Consider the following 12927-nt stretch of genomic DNA (forward strand, 5'->3'; position numbering starts at 1 on the left):
ACAGCCGTGGACGTGTGCGGCATTTACCTGAGGATGGGACGATGACAAGCCGGTGGAGGGAGTGTGATGCTCTGGGCAATGTTCTTCTAGGAAATCCTGGGTCCGGCCATTTATGTGGACATAATTTGACAAGTGCCACCGAAATAAACATTGTTGCCGACCAGGTAAACCTCTTCATGACAATGCTGTTCCCTGGTGGAAGTGCACGGCCTCTTTCAGCAGGATTATCCACCCTGCCAAAAGTCAAGTCGTCACCTTTATTTATATAGCGCTTTATACAATATAGATTGTTTCAAAGCCTCTTTACAGAGATAAACAGGAAAATAATGATTCAATGATGCAAACAGATCAGTTCGGCTGTAAAGCAGCTCTAAAAGGAAAATAGTGTCATTGTTCAGCTGAAGTCAGCTGTTCACACTGCACAAATTGTTCAGGAATGGTTTGAGGAACATGATGAAGAGTTTTAGGTGTTGCCCTGGCCTCCAAATTCCCCAGATCTCAATCCAATTTGTGGGACGTGCTGGACCATCAAGTTCGATCCACGCCAGCTCCACCTTGCAACCTACACTTGAAGGATTTTCTGCTAATGTCTTGGTTTAGCAGCGTGCACTCACAGACTCCTAAAGAGATTTGAGGAACTGTTGACATGGGCCAGGATGAAGATAAAGCCATCCAAGTCTCGCAGTGTCTCAATCCGCAAAGGAGCCAGGAGAGATGACATCTCCTTCACAGTGGATGGCGAGGAGATTCCACGCCTGGCAGAACAGTCGGTGGGAAGCTTGGGAAGGCTATATACAGCTGATCTGTCAGACAAAAACATGGCAGTCTCGGTGACGGCACAGCTCACTGCTGGTCTGAAGAAGATCGACCAAAGCCACCTACTTGGCAAGTTCAAGGTCTGGTGCTACCAGTTCACCCTGTTCAATTGCCTAATGTGGCCCTTAAAGCTGTGTGACATCCCCTCTTCAGCAGTCCAGAAGATGGATGCTAAGGCAAACAATTACATCAGGAAGTGGTTGGGCCTTCCCCGATGCCTGTCAAGGGCAGCTCTATTCGGAAGGAACACCTTGAGACTTCCGCTGAAAACAATCAGCTTGGGCTACAAACTGGAGAAGGTGAGATTGCTGTTTGAACTAAAAGATTCACCTGACCCAGCGGTACAGAGTGCCAAAGTCCAAGTTAGAACAGGAAGAAGATGGGATGCTTCACAGGCATTAGACCAGGCCATAACTCGGCTGAAACACCAGGAGGTCGTAGGGGCGGTGCAGTATGGCACGGCAGGTCTTGGATGGCGAACACCATCCAAGCCATGGTCGAAAGCCTCAAGGGAGGAAAGGAAACAACTTGTGATTTCAGAAGTCAGGAGGGGGGAAGAGGAGGGCTACAAGGTTATGGCAGTTACCCAACCCCAGCAAGGTAGATGGACTACCTAGGAGGCTGTCACCGACAGGTCCATCACGTGGTCGGATCTATGGAAGTTGCCCCAAGCAAGGCTAAGTTTCTTGATCAGAGCCACGTATGACACTCTCCCAAGTCCCCAAAATCTGCACCGCTGGTACGGCACAGAGGAGCCCAAAGCTTTGTGGCCACCAACGTCCCAGCCTCCAGCACATCCTCTCTAGCTGCAAGACTGCGCTGAGCCAGGGGCGCTACGGGTGGCGTCACGATAGAGTTCTGCGAAAGCTAGCAGAAGCCATCGAAGCACGCAGGCTCGAAGTTAACCATGCCAGCCCACTAACATCACACCCGCCCATTCAGTTTGTTAGACAAGGGGGAGAGGCACTCAGTAGCACAGTAAGAGAGAGGTCCTTGCTGACACCTGGAGGGGAGTGGGCCCTTAGAGCTGACCTGGATCGCCAGTTGACAGCACATTCCTCTGACATACCCACACAATAAGCTCAAGCAAAAAGTGATTCCTGTCACTTTTGAACCTGCTATGGTACCAGAGCTCCCCGTGTAGGCCACCCTGTGCCCGAGCTTCCTGTTTCAACCAATCCTGTACACTCCAATTAATTTTTTTTTAATTTAATTGTGGTAATTACAACATGGCATGAACGCTGCATCAGTCAGTCCCATAAATGGGAAAACAAGTAACTTGTTTACTCAGATATTTTGTTGTGAAGTAATGCATAACATTGCTCATTACTTGAAAAAAGTAACACAGGTTTTCCTATAAATATTGATGAAGCAAAAAAACCCTGCTTTAATGTATTTTTAATTCTATGAAAATAATTCATTATATTCATACACTGACTTCACATCACCTATCACGTTTCCCAGGTGGACTGCATTTGAGGCATGAAATGCTAATGTGGTTCTATTGACGGCTACAAAGGTTAGTCTTATGCGAAGCAACTGGTGTTAAATATTGAGGGAAGCTGGGTGAGGAATACACATACACTTAAAAAAAACACACAGAGGTGCTGTGACAAGAAAACACAGGTGCTTTTATATATTTTTGTATCTGGCTCAGATCACCATTTATGAAGATGCAAAAGTCAACCATGGATCACTTACAGTCAGAGAATTTAGAGCATCTGTACTAAGCACACAACTTAAATCTTCTTATTAACTATATATATATATATATATATATATATATATATATATATATATTATAGTTAGCTATTATATAAATTAATATTAAACGCACAAGTCTCCTGAGTACACCTGAAATGTTTACAGGTGTCTTTGCAAGTTCTGCTGTTGAGACATAAATAATAATGGCATTTGATAATGATAATTAACATACAAAACCTAATGGTTGGAAAATTACTATATCTCAAATCACATGCCTTATGTCAAGTCACAATGCCTGACTTATTATGGCCACATTATTAATACATCTACAAAATGTTGTTCATGGCAGATGCTTTGTGGCTGTACTGACATTATTCAGGAATCAGACATCAGTATTTATATTGTGCAGAGGTTGAAGGGTTTATGGGTATAAAGTTTTATAAATGAGGTAAGATCAGAGATTACATAAAAAATACTAAATATTGATAAAACATTTCAATAACTCCAAATTTCAAATAATAGAAATCACCTGGTGTCAGTCACGATCATTTAAACTTGCATTAAAAATGTAGCACATATCCTATTATATTAAATAGGGATCATACATGAATAGTTGAACTGAACTGAATAGTACATCACAATATGCCTCTAAATAATGTTTTTAGGGCAAGTTCAATATCGAATAAGCTGAAAAAAAATTTTAATGTAAAGATTTGGGTCTTAAAGGAGAACTCCGGTCAATTTTAACATTGAGCTCATTTTATTGTACATTTGGAGTGCTGTCAATACAGAGAACAACTACAAAAATCGGTGTTGCCTACACCGAGTTATTCTATTTTTAAAATTTGCACCCTGTTGACTTCAATGGGGCAAGTACTAAACCTGCTTTTAGCCTCTTAACATCCTTCATGTGTCATTACAAGTGCACAGAAAATGTGAGTGATTCCTTCTGAGTGAACACGAGTGGATCTGAGTGCAGTAGATGTGAAAGATATGTATAAAAATGATGTTATTAAAGCCAGCGCAAATACCTGTTTACATCCTGTTTTTCGGTTGAAGTCCAAAGTAGTCGATTGCCGAGTTCACGCGCGTGATCATAGGTAACTAAACCTATGCGCGTGAACTCGGCAATCGACTACTTTGGACTTCAACCGAAAAACAGGATGTAAACAGGTATTTGCGCTGGCTTAAATAACATCATTTTTATACATATCTTTCACATCTACTGCAGTCAGACTCACTCGTGTTCACTCAGAAGTAATCACTCACATTTTCTGTGCACTTGTAATGACACATCAAGGATGTTAAGAGCCTAAAAGCAGGTTTAGTACTTGCCCCATTGAAGTCAACAGGGTGCAAATTTTAAAAATAGAATAACTCGGTGTAGGCAACACCGATTTTTGTCGTTGTTCTCTGTATTGACAGCACTCCAAATGTACAAAAAAATGAGCTCAATGTTAAAATTGACCGGAGTTCTCCTTTAACTTTGTCTGAAAGCAGCCATTACAGGGACTGGAATACAAAAAGAGAAAACAGAACAGTAATTGACTGAATGTGTTGTTTATATTCAATGACAAAGCAAAGAGGACCAGAGACTTGTTAATATTGACAATACTGACATGGTGAGAATTGCAGATGCAGAGGAAGCTTGAATGTTGTTGTTGTTACTATGTTACTCAGTGTCAAAATTAGGCTCAAATTGTTTAGGCTTTATTAGGTATGAATGCTTTTATCTGAAGGTTTTTATGGACCCTTTTCACAGACTGGGATGATGCATTTCCACAAGTTTTCAGTAGCTCCTCAATGCAGTCCACAAGATCCAGGGGGCGGGGTTGGATTCACATCTAAGGGGTGGAGATTGGTAGGTTTAGGGGTGGGTTTAGGGATCAGGGGGTGGAGATGGGTAGGTTTAGGTATGTGTAAGGTGGGAGGAGTTAGATCTGGATCCAACTCCTCACCGTGGATCATGTTTTCATTTGATTTTTGATTTTATTTCTACTTTTGTGTGATATTACCTTGGAAGGAAATTATATTGATGTCTTGCCATGCTGAACATGCCGTGTTAAACAGAAAGTGATTACTCAAGATCAAAGCGGCACCATTAGACAATCATTTCAAGTTTTTGTCCACTCTCACTAAATATGCTCAAAGAAAGCATCAATTACAATTACATGCCCGACAGGCTATTTTTGTAATGTAACCATGCCATGAATAGGTAGCCTACTTCATATGACTACAAAATAATTAAATTAAATGAGATATCACTTATACTAATTAAATCATTTGTGTATATTTCAGAATGCACTAAATAAAACAATCAAAACATGCATCAACACTTTAAAATCAGGCTTTAATCAACTTACTTTTACAGCATTCATTATTAGTTTATTATTTACAGTTATTTTATTTTATTTTTACATATAACCTTAATATCTGTTTATATATTACAATGGTAACTTATTGTCTTATAAATATTACCCAAACTCAACATGGCCTGGTATTACACAGAGAATAACCTCTTTCAAAAGAATAAAATATTTTTTATGAAAATTATATATTATTTGAACACAGGCACAGAAAATCAAATTCCAGTTTTTTAGGGTTAAAAAATACATACATGCTTAGCAGCATCCCATTCAAACACAACTGTGCAACACAATTATATGCAAATGTAATCATTTAATCCTAGTAGTAACGTCAGTCAGGGGATGATTTTGGTTGCAAGGGTTGTATTTTGGTTGGAAATGAAAGTCGGGGTTGATGTCAGAACCCGACTGATGTTGGTTTCTGACGTCAACCCGATTTTTATTTTCAACCACAATACAACGTCTGTCCAATGTGGAGATTAACGTCAATCTGACGTTGGATTCTGACATCAACCTGATTTTCATTTTCAACGATGGATTTGGTCTTCTAAATGCAAATTTTGTCATTGTTTTGGAGCACACTAGCTTATAGATAACAGTAAGGCTAACATTTTCATACTAAAAGCCAAAAAACTTTAAATAGGGCACTATTTGAGGGAACAGCCATTTGGGTGTCCGAAACCATTGTGGACGTTATTGAGTGCACTCTTTCAATCTCACATTCCCACTACTGGAACTGTGTTCTAGAAATACATTTGATATTAATATGAGGGTAGGCAGGCAGGCATAGATTCAGAGGCATAAGGTGTATTACATACAACAATGCAACAATAATAAAACAATGCATTGACATTTACTTTTGAAACTTAAATACTTTTAAAAATGAGTACTTCTGTACTTTTACTTGTATGGAGTAATATTTGACCAGTAGTATCTGTACTTTCACTCAAGTAAGGAAGTTGTGTACTTTGTCCACCTCTGCTCCTGAGGATGTGTCATCTATTCTGCAGATGTGCAAGACTGCAAACTTACCTTAAGACAAACCAAAAAGAGGTTTGTTGGCTGATTTATTAATAGCCTTAATGAATCAGTGAAAAACAACACATAGATTCAGATGAGTAAGTCTAATTATTTAGACAAAATGACACATTATGGCAAAAATAGATAACATTTCTCACAAAACCACCTAAATTTGACCATTCAAAGTCATATTCATATCACTGTCTCAAGGACTTTGAAAAGCCAATTATCTTTTAACACTGTCAAGATTCTGTTTCCCTTGTCCAACTTGTTACACAGTTAACTCTATGAAGCCTGACCTCTCTTTCTCACCCTCACATTCTGTGATAATGGCAGATGGGGTGACGGTGCCCATGCAGATGGAGGTGTTAGTCTCAATACTGGCTCCGGTCTCTGCACTGGTCATTGTCCCAGTGCTGATGGTATCCATGCTGCCAATGAGCCTACAGCCACAACAGTTTCCCCAGAGCAAAGGCATGAAATGTAGCATCTCCTTGTGGAGCTCTTTGCAGCGCAGGCCGAACACCACAGGGCTCAGTGACTGTGCAAAACTGAAGACGACAAAAATGGCCAGCGCCACAGGGAGCGTCTCCTGATGCCGTGAGATGATGATGACGGAGGGCAGGAGGTGCAGGCTTATCTGCAGGCTGTGGATGAGAATGGTGCGGCGGCCTTTGCTGTTGGGTCGCGTGAAATGGCCAGCACGTGTGCCTTCCAGGTAAATCGCCACATAGCTTACAATGATGAGCAGCACCAGCAATAACAGCAACGCGAAAGCGCTGGCAATGCAAGCTGTGCCTTCCAAAGCTGTAGAGCACTCAGTATCCAGCCCAATTACGTGGTCCCACGGAGAGCGCGCACAGGCTAGGACGGTGAAGACTACGGGGTTGAGCAGGGCGAGAACGCAAGCCACCAGCATGACCCAGCGGTGGAAGCGCTGGACCAGAGTGGGGTAATGGAGTGGCATGCAAATAGACAGACAGGTGCTGACGGACATCAGCGTGAGGGTGATCATCAAACCTCGTGCCATCACCACCTGCATGTCAAAGAGGAGCCAACAAACGATTCGGGAAATAGGCCAACGCAGGCTGCGGAGGCCGTGCACGGCTGCGCCCATGATGTTGAAGCCGGACACACAGACGCAGTGCTGACACAACAGGACGTAACGAGGGTTTTCGCGCAGCTCCTGGTTGTGCCGCACCGTTGCTATAATGAGGGAGGCGAAGAGACCAGTGACAATGAAAGCTCCAAAGTGGACAGATGCTTTAACAGTCTCCAAAAGCCTATTGTTTTCTGCTAGACCGGAGCTAGTGAGCCCTTGGGAAAGAAAAAAAAAGACATGAAACTGTCAAATGGAGAAGTCATTTACATGTCAAAACATTTCAGTTACATTATAGCGATAAAATACAACAGGCTTTTTCTGGTGGGTCTAGTGGAGCAGATGATCATGTTGTATTTAAGAAAACAAATCTGACAAATACACATTTCCGGACTACATGTGAAAAAACAAGAAATCCACTCACCTGTTTGATTGCTGGTGTTGGTCATTTTTGATCTTTCACTTGTTCAAGATTCACATCCAAGTAAATCACATTCAATCTCAGAATCACCTCCTGCCTCGCTTAATCGCTTAAAAGTTGCTTTTCAGTAGCCTTTCCTGTGGTCTTTGTCAAGCTTGTTTCACAGATACAAATTGCTTGAGTGATTCTCACCTGCAGCCAGCAGTCTAGTCACAGCATCTCAGGTTTCTAACATACCCCCATGCAAGGTTTTTCCTATGTTTGACACATGCCATGCAACAGTAATCTACAGAGCGTACAAGAGGTGGGTTTAACCACATGCTCATAAATAACTCAAGTCTCATTACCTCTAGCATACGTTATTTAAAACGATGAACCAGATCTGAAATGATAATTTGGCACTTCTCCTGTGACTGAATATTTGAGATGCTATTGGTGTTGGCAGGTTTAATGAATTACCATGGTTGTAGTGCTATGGGTAAAAGGAATCCATGCAGCAAGAGCTGTGAAAATAATTGGATTGGAATTTGTTTTTCTTAAGAAACTGGTAAAATAGTATTTTTATTCCAAGGCAAGGAAAGGCAAGTTTATTTATATAGCACATTTCATACACAATGGCAATTCAAAGTGCTTTACATAGAAGGAATTAAAATAATAAAAAGAAATAAGAATAATTAAAACAGTTTAGAAAAATAAAATAAAATACAGTATAGTACGAACAGTCGGACGAACATTGGCACAGTGCTCATTCAGTAAATGCACAGCCATGCTTAGAGTGAACCCTTGTTATTTGTAGTTGACGTGACCCTAATGATCTGAGTGATCTGTTGGGTTTATATTCAATGAGCATATCTGCAATGTATTGAGGTCCTAGGCCACTGAATGATTTATATACCAGTAATAATACTTTAAAATCAATCCTAAATGTAACTGGGAGCCAGTGTACAGACCTGAGGACTGGTGTGATATGTTCATATTTTCTGGTTCTGCTCAGAATCCTGGCAGCAGAACAGTATGAGCTGCAAATGTCTTATGGTCTTTTTGGGAAGGCCAGTGAGGAGTCCATTACAATAATCCACCCTGCTGGTGATGAAAGCATGCACAAGTTTCTCTAAGTCTTGTCTGGAAACAAAGCATCTTATTCTTGCAATATTTTTCAGATGATAGTATGCTGATTTAGTTATTGCTTTGACATGACTACTGAAACTAGGTCTGACTCTGGTATCACACCGAGATTCCTGACTTGATTTTTAGTTGCTTGACCCCTAGAGTGAAGGTATGCATTCACCTTGAGAACTTCATCTTTGTTTCCAAACGCAATGACTTCAGTTTTGTCTTTGTTTAATTGAAGAAAGTTTTGGCACATCCAGCTGTTGACTTCATCAATGCATTGTCACAGGGAGTCAATGGGGCTGTAATCGTTAGGCGATAGGGCTAAGTAAATCTGTGTGTCGTCTGCATAGCTGTGGTAAGCAATTTGGTTCTTTTTCATTATTTGGCTCATTGGGAGCATATACAGGTTGAATATTCCAGGGTTTTAACTAAATAAAAATAAATGAAGATTTAGGGTGAAAAAATACCAGAAATATTTTATTATAGAAATGCAATATGTCTTTTTAACAAACAAAACAAGACTGTTTTTGCAATAAAATAGCAATCAAAATTTGTACATTATGTTCCTCTTCACAAAAATTGGCATCTGAACAGGAAAATACTGTTGGGATTTATCAGTTATGTCTGTAAAGAAAACTCACATGCTGGTCAAATCTCTTAGGATATGTATTAAAATAAAATAACTCCAAATAATGTAATAATTATGCCAGAAAATGAGTGACTATGAGTTTGTCTTACAAGTTGTGAAATGTAAAGTAAATTTTGTTTTTTGTTTTTGCCTCAAAACTGGTCTTTGGCTCTACTAGACTTTTTAGATTTGAGCAAATGTAACAGTCTGGCAAGACGTACAAAAAAATTAACGTGCCAACTATTTTCAACAGTGAAACTTCCATGCATAAAACAAGTAAAAATGGTGTTCTGAGAAAGAAAGTCTTTATCAGAGTTTGAATAGGGCCTGAAGCCATTTACTCAAAAGGAACAGAAGAGGAACTTGGCTCGTTTTGATCATCACAGGGCTGATTCTCCTTCTGCTTCCGGCGGCTAATCTGCATCTGCAGCTGCAGCTTGTTAGTGAAGAAAATTGTCCTCCAGCCAACCTCTTTAGCTAAAGCTTCCACTGTTGGAGTCACAGTGTCACAATGCTTCCTTACTGTCTGCTCCCAGAACTCCTCGGAGTTACAAAGCTGAAGGGGGAAAAAAATCAGAAAGCACATACACTTCAATGTAACCATTTGACCAGAGCTGGGTAGATTACATACAAATTGTAATCGGTTACTGATTCCAAATTACATGACACAAACTGTAGAACGTGTAATCCATTACATTAATATAATCCGACTACTTTTGGATTACTTTTAGATTAATTTTGACCTAACTTGTCCAACACATTGATTTGAGTAGAATAATCTTGTACCATATTGATATTAAAATACAAAGAAAAAGAAAATATATTCCATTCTTTGTTATCAACAACATGAAGTGCCTTAAAAATAATATTATATCAGGGTTTTCCAGACTGGGGTTCATGATGGAACTGCAGGGGATCCTGTGTTTAATGAAAAGCTATTAACTAATTAAATTATTTTTTTAATTAAAATAAATCATTTAAAAATAAAACACTACTAAAAAAGATAAAAAGATCATTTAATTTGTTTGCCTGCATGTCATGCGATGAAATTAAATGTAAACGTGAATTTGTTAAAAGAAAAAAACCTTCCAAAGACATTAATGAATGGTTAAATAACTCACTGAATCTGAGGGATAATTCAAATAATAATTCATGCGTAAATCAAGAGTTGATTAAATCTGAAATGTTGAGAAAACACTTGTTAAAAGTGAAATGATTTCTGTAAATCCAGTGACCAAAAGCCGTGGGTCTCATTTTTCAGTGATAGTCACATGACTATAGTGGATGGTCTGTGTGGGTAATTACACAAACCTGGAAGACCTTCTGAACGTATGCAAGCAGTAGGAGTTTTTAGAAAGGAACATTTAAAAGATTAAAAAAAAGAAGTAGTATAGGGAGAATCAATGAAGTGTGAATATTTGACTGCCATTGTTAGAATAACAAGTAATCAATAAAAGAGTAACTGTAGTCTGAATACAAGTATTTTAAAACGTAATATAATCTAATTACAAGTACTTAATTTTTGGAATCTGATTACGTAATCCAGATTACATGTAATCAGTTACTAACCAGCACAGCATTTAAAGGTGCTCTAAGTGATGTTGGGTGACGTCACTTCTTGTTGACGTTTAAAGTATTGTCAAACAAAACGGAGGCTAGTTAGACCCTCCCTCCTCCTCATCCGCGCACTAACCCCCCAAATCCCACCCCAAATCCTTCTTGTCGGTTATTGGCTGGAACAGTTTGTTATGTTTCGTGGTGCGGGTTAGCCCAGTTTGTTTTTCTTGCCGTTTGTGGAGCCTGGGGTGTCTGCAGAGACCGCGTTTTTTTTACTGTGTGTTCAGGGGTCAGGCAGCTAGCGGATGGTGAGGAGATGTTTGCTGTATGTGACAAAAAATGTTTTGGCCTAAAAAACGTGTGACATCGCTTAGAGCACCTTTAACATACATACAAACAGCAATTTAAAATTTATAACCAATTTAAGACATTCTACAAACATTTTATGTGAAATATTTTGTTTAAAAAGTGTGCTTGAGCTATTTTATTTCAAATGAAAGCCACTTGGTTTGGTTCTATGACACTTTGAAACGCAATGGGTTTTCAATAGGCCTTACCTCTTTAAACTTACGGCAGGTGCGTGAAAGACCTGAAATGTCTTCAAGGTCTAGGTGTGCCATGATGGTGAAAAGCAAAGCATTGGGGAGACGGACAATGTAATCATAGTGGCCTTGGCATAAGTTTTTGGAGTACTGCAAGATGCGAGGACCAAATACCATGGCAATGTGATCTGGATGAGATAGACCAGGTTGTTCATTGAATGAGAAAGAGGCTACATTAAAAGACTTTACTCACTTTATTTGAAATGTAAAAAAAGTGTATGTCTGGAATAGTAAGCAAGCACAAAGTAAGTTGCTGAATAACTTACTTTGCAGACGGCTGTCTTCTAAGAAGTCTTCATGTGATTCTCTCAGTTGTCCTGGTGGTGTGCTCCTGCAGTCTGATCTCAAAGAAATCTTCCACCAGCTCCAAACAACCTGTAGTGAAGGATGTTCATAATTATCATAAATAATAGTCCACAGTAAAACTGAGACAAAAACCTCCAATTTTTTCTTTTCAGATGCATAGTGGTTTTTAATCAGGCAAACAGTTCTTCAGAGCTACGCTACTTTAATGATCATCTCCAGAGTGATATGTTGTAGGATCTTGAGTAACTTAGTAACCAATAGGTTCTTGAGCTATATTTTCTTCTACACTTCAGTGTGATCATTAGAGCTAGTTTAGCTTGTTAACTGTGAGTGTCCACGGTCCAGGTAACTTAGCAGGACACTTGGCACGCTTTTTTTAATCATCACATAGTTTAGTAATCACCATAAATTAGGTAGGCTTGGTCTTTAAAATATGAAACACTCAAAATTCATTTGAAATTGGGCATGGTGCTATCATGATGGAAACTACTTTAAAACCTTCTCAACGTTTGTTATATCAACTTCAAATTTGGAACACGACTTGGTTAGACATGTCTTTGATTTTCTAGCAATATTAGAGTCCAAATTATTTAGTAAAATTTTTGTATTTTATTTTGCATAAAATAAAACGTTCAGTTCAGTAAATCTGACCTGATGAAGACACAAATGTGTTAATTTAATTTCTTAACCAATTTGTTTCCAGCGGAAACATTTGGCATTGCGTTTGGATGATCTTCTAGATGAAGAGAAGAGATAAACAAACAAATAGCAGACTTTTGGTCATAAAGCTGCCGCAAGAGTATAACGCATTGGTGTTAACATTTAAGAAAAAAATAAAAAATAAATAAAAAAACTCGCACAAACCTCAGTCTGTGTAATTGCAAAGTGGAAATAGTCCTTCATAGGTGCAGGACCTTGTCCACTGAGCTCAAACAGAGTTTCTCCCAGCAAGCTCGCCATTCCCAGATATCGTTGACGCGTTACCAGGACAACAGAGACTCCAACACACACAGTCTGCGTCATCATCTCCATACAGAGGCAATCATAGAGTGATTTCACACCTGTTTCACACTCATTAATCGCCATATTTTTCTAGCACATTAAATAAGTGACTGGACCTGATGTTTACTGCTCCTACTAAATGGACGCATTTCCCTTTATTAGATGAATATTCGTGTTTTCACGAAAACTGCGCCAATTGCAGTGTCGCGCGCAAATGGGAACAGGTTATTTTGAGTCTATCCGTCCATCATTCTAATACATTACTGAATGTGTCAGTAGTTATGGGTTGTGCT

General features: G+C 39.3%; 2 protein-coding genes across 2 annotated transcripts; both read right to left on the reverse strand.

Annotated features, from left to right (window-relative positions):
- Positions 1–6177: 6177 nt before the first annotated feature.
- Positions 6178–7454, reverse strand: LOC307161813 (putative G-protein coupled receptor 148; the record flags this gene model as incomplete). The annotated part of the gene is made up of 2 exons (XM_079876756.1): positions 6178–7223; positions 7430–7454. The coding sequence occupies 2 exons, from the start codon at positions 7452–7454 to the stop codon at positions 6178–6180; spliced, it is 1071 nt and encodes a 356-aa protein (XP_079732882.1).
- Positions 7455–8997: 1543 nt separating this feature from the next.
- Positions 8998–12620, reverse strand: fbxo36b (F-box protein 36b). Its single transcript, XM_079876719.1, has 4 exons — positions 12497–12620; positions 11593–11701; positions 11282–11454; positions 8998–9723 (listed from the first exon to the last, which is right to left on the reverse strand). The coding sequence occupies exons 1-4, from the start codon at positions 12590–12592 to the stop codon at positions 9505–9507; spliced, it is 597 nt and encodes a 198-aa protein (XP_079732845.1). The 5' UTR covers positions 12593–12620; the 3' UTR covers positions 8998–9504.
- Between the last annotated feature and the right edge of the window lie 307 nt (positions 12621–12927).

This window comes from Squalius cephalus, assembly GCF_949319135.1.
Source record: "Squalius cephalus genome assembly, chromosome: 7".
In the NCBI taxonomy this organism is placed as follows: domain Eukaryota; kingdom Metazoa; phylum Chordata; class Actinopteri; order Cypriniformes; family Leuciscidae; genus Squalius; species Squalius cephalus.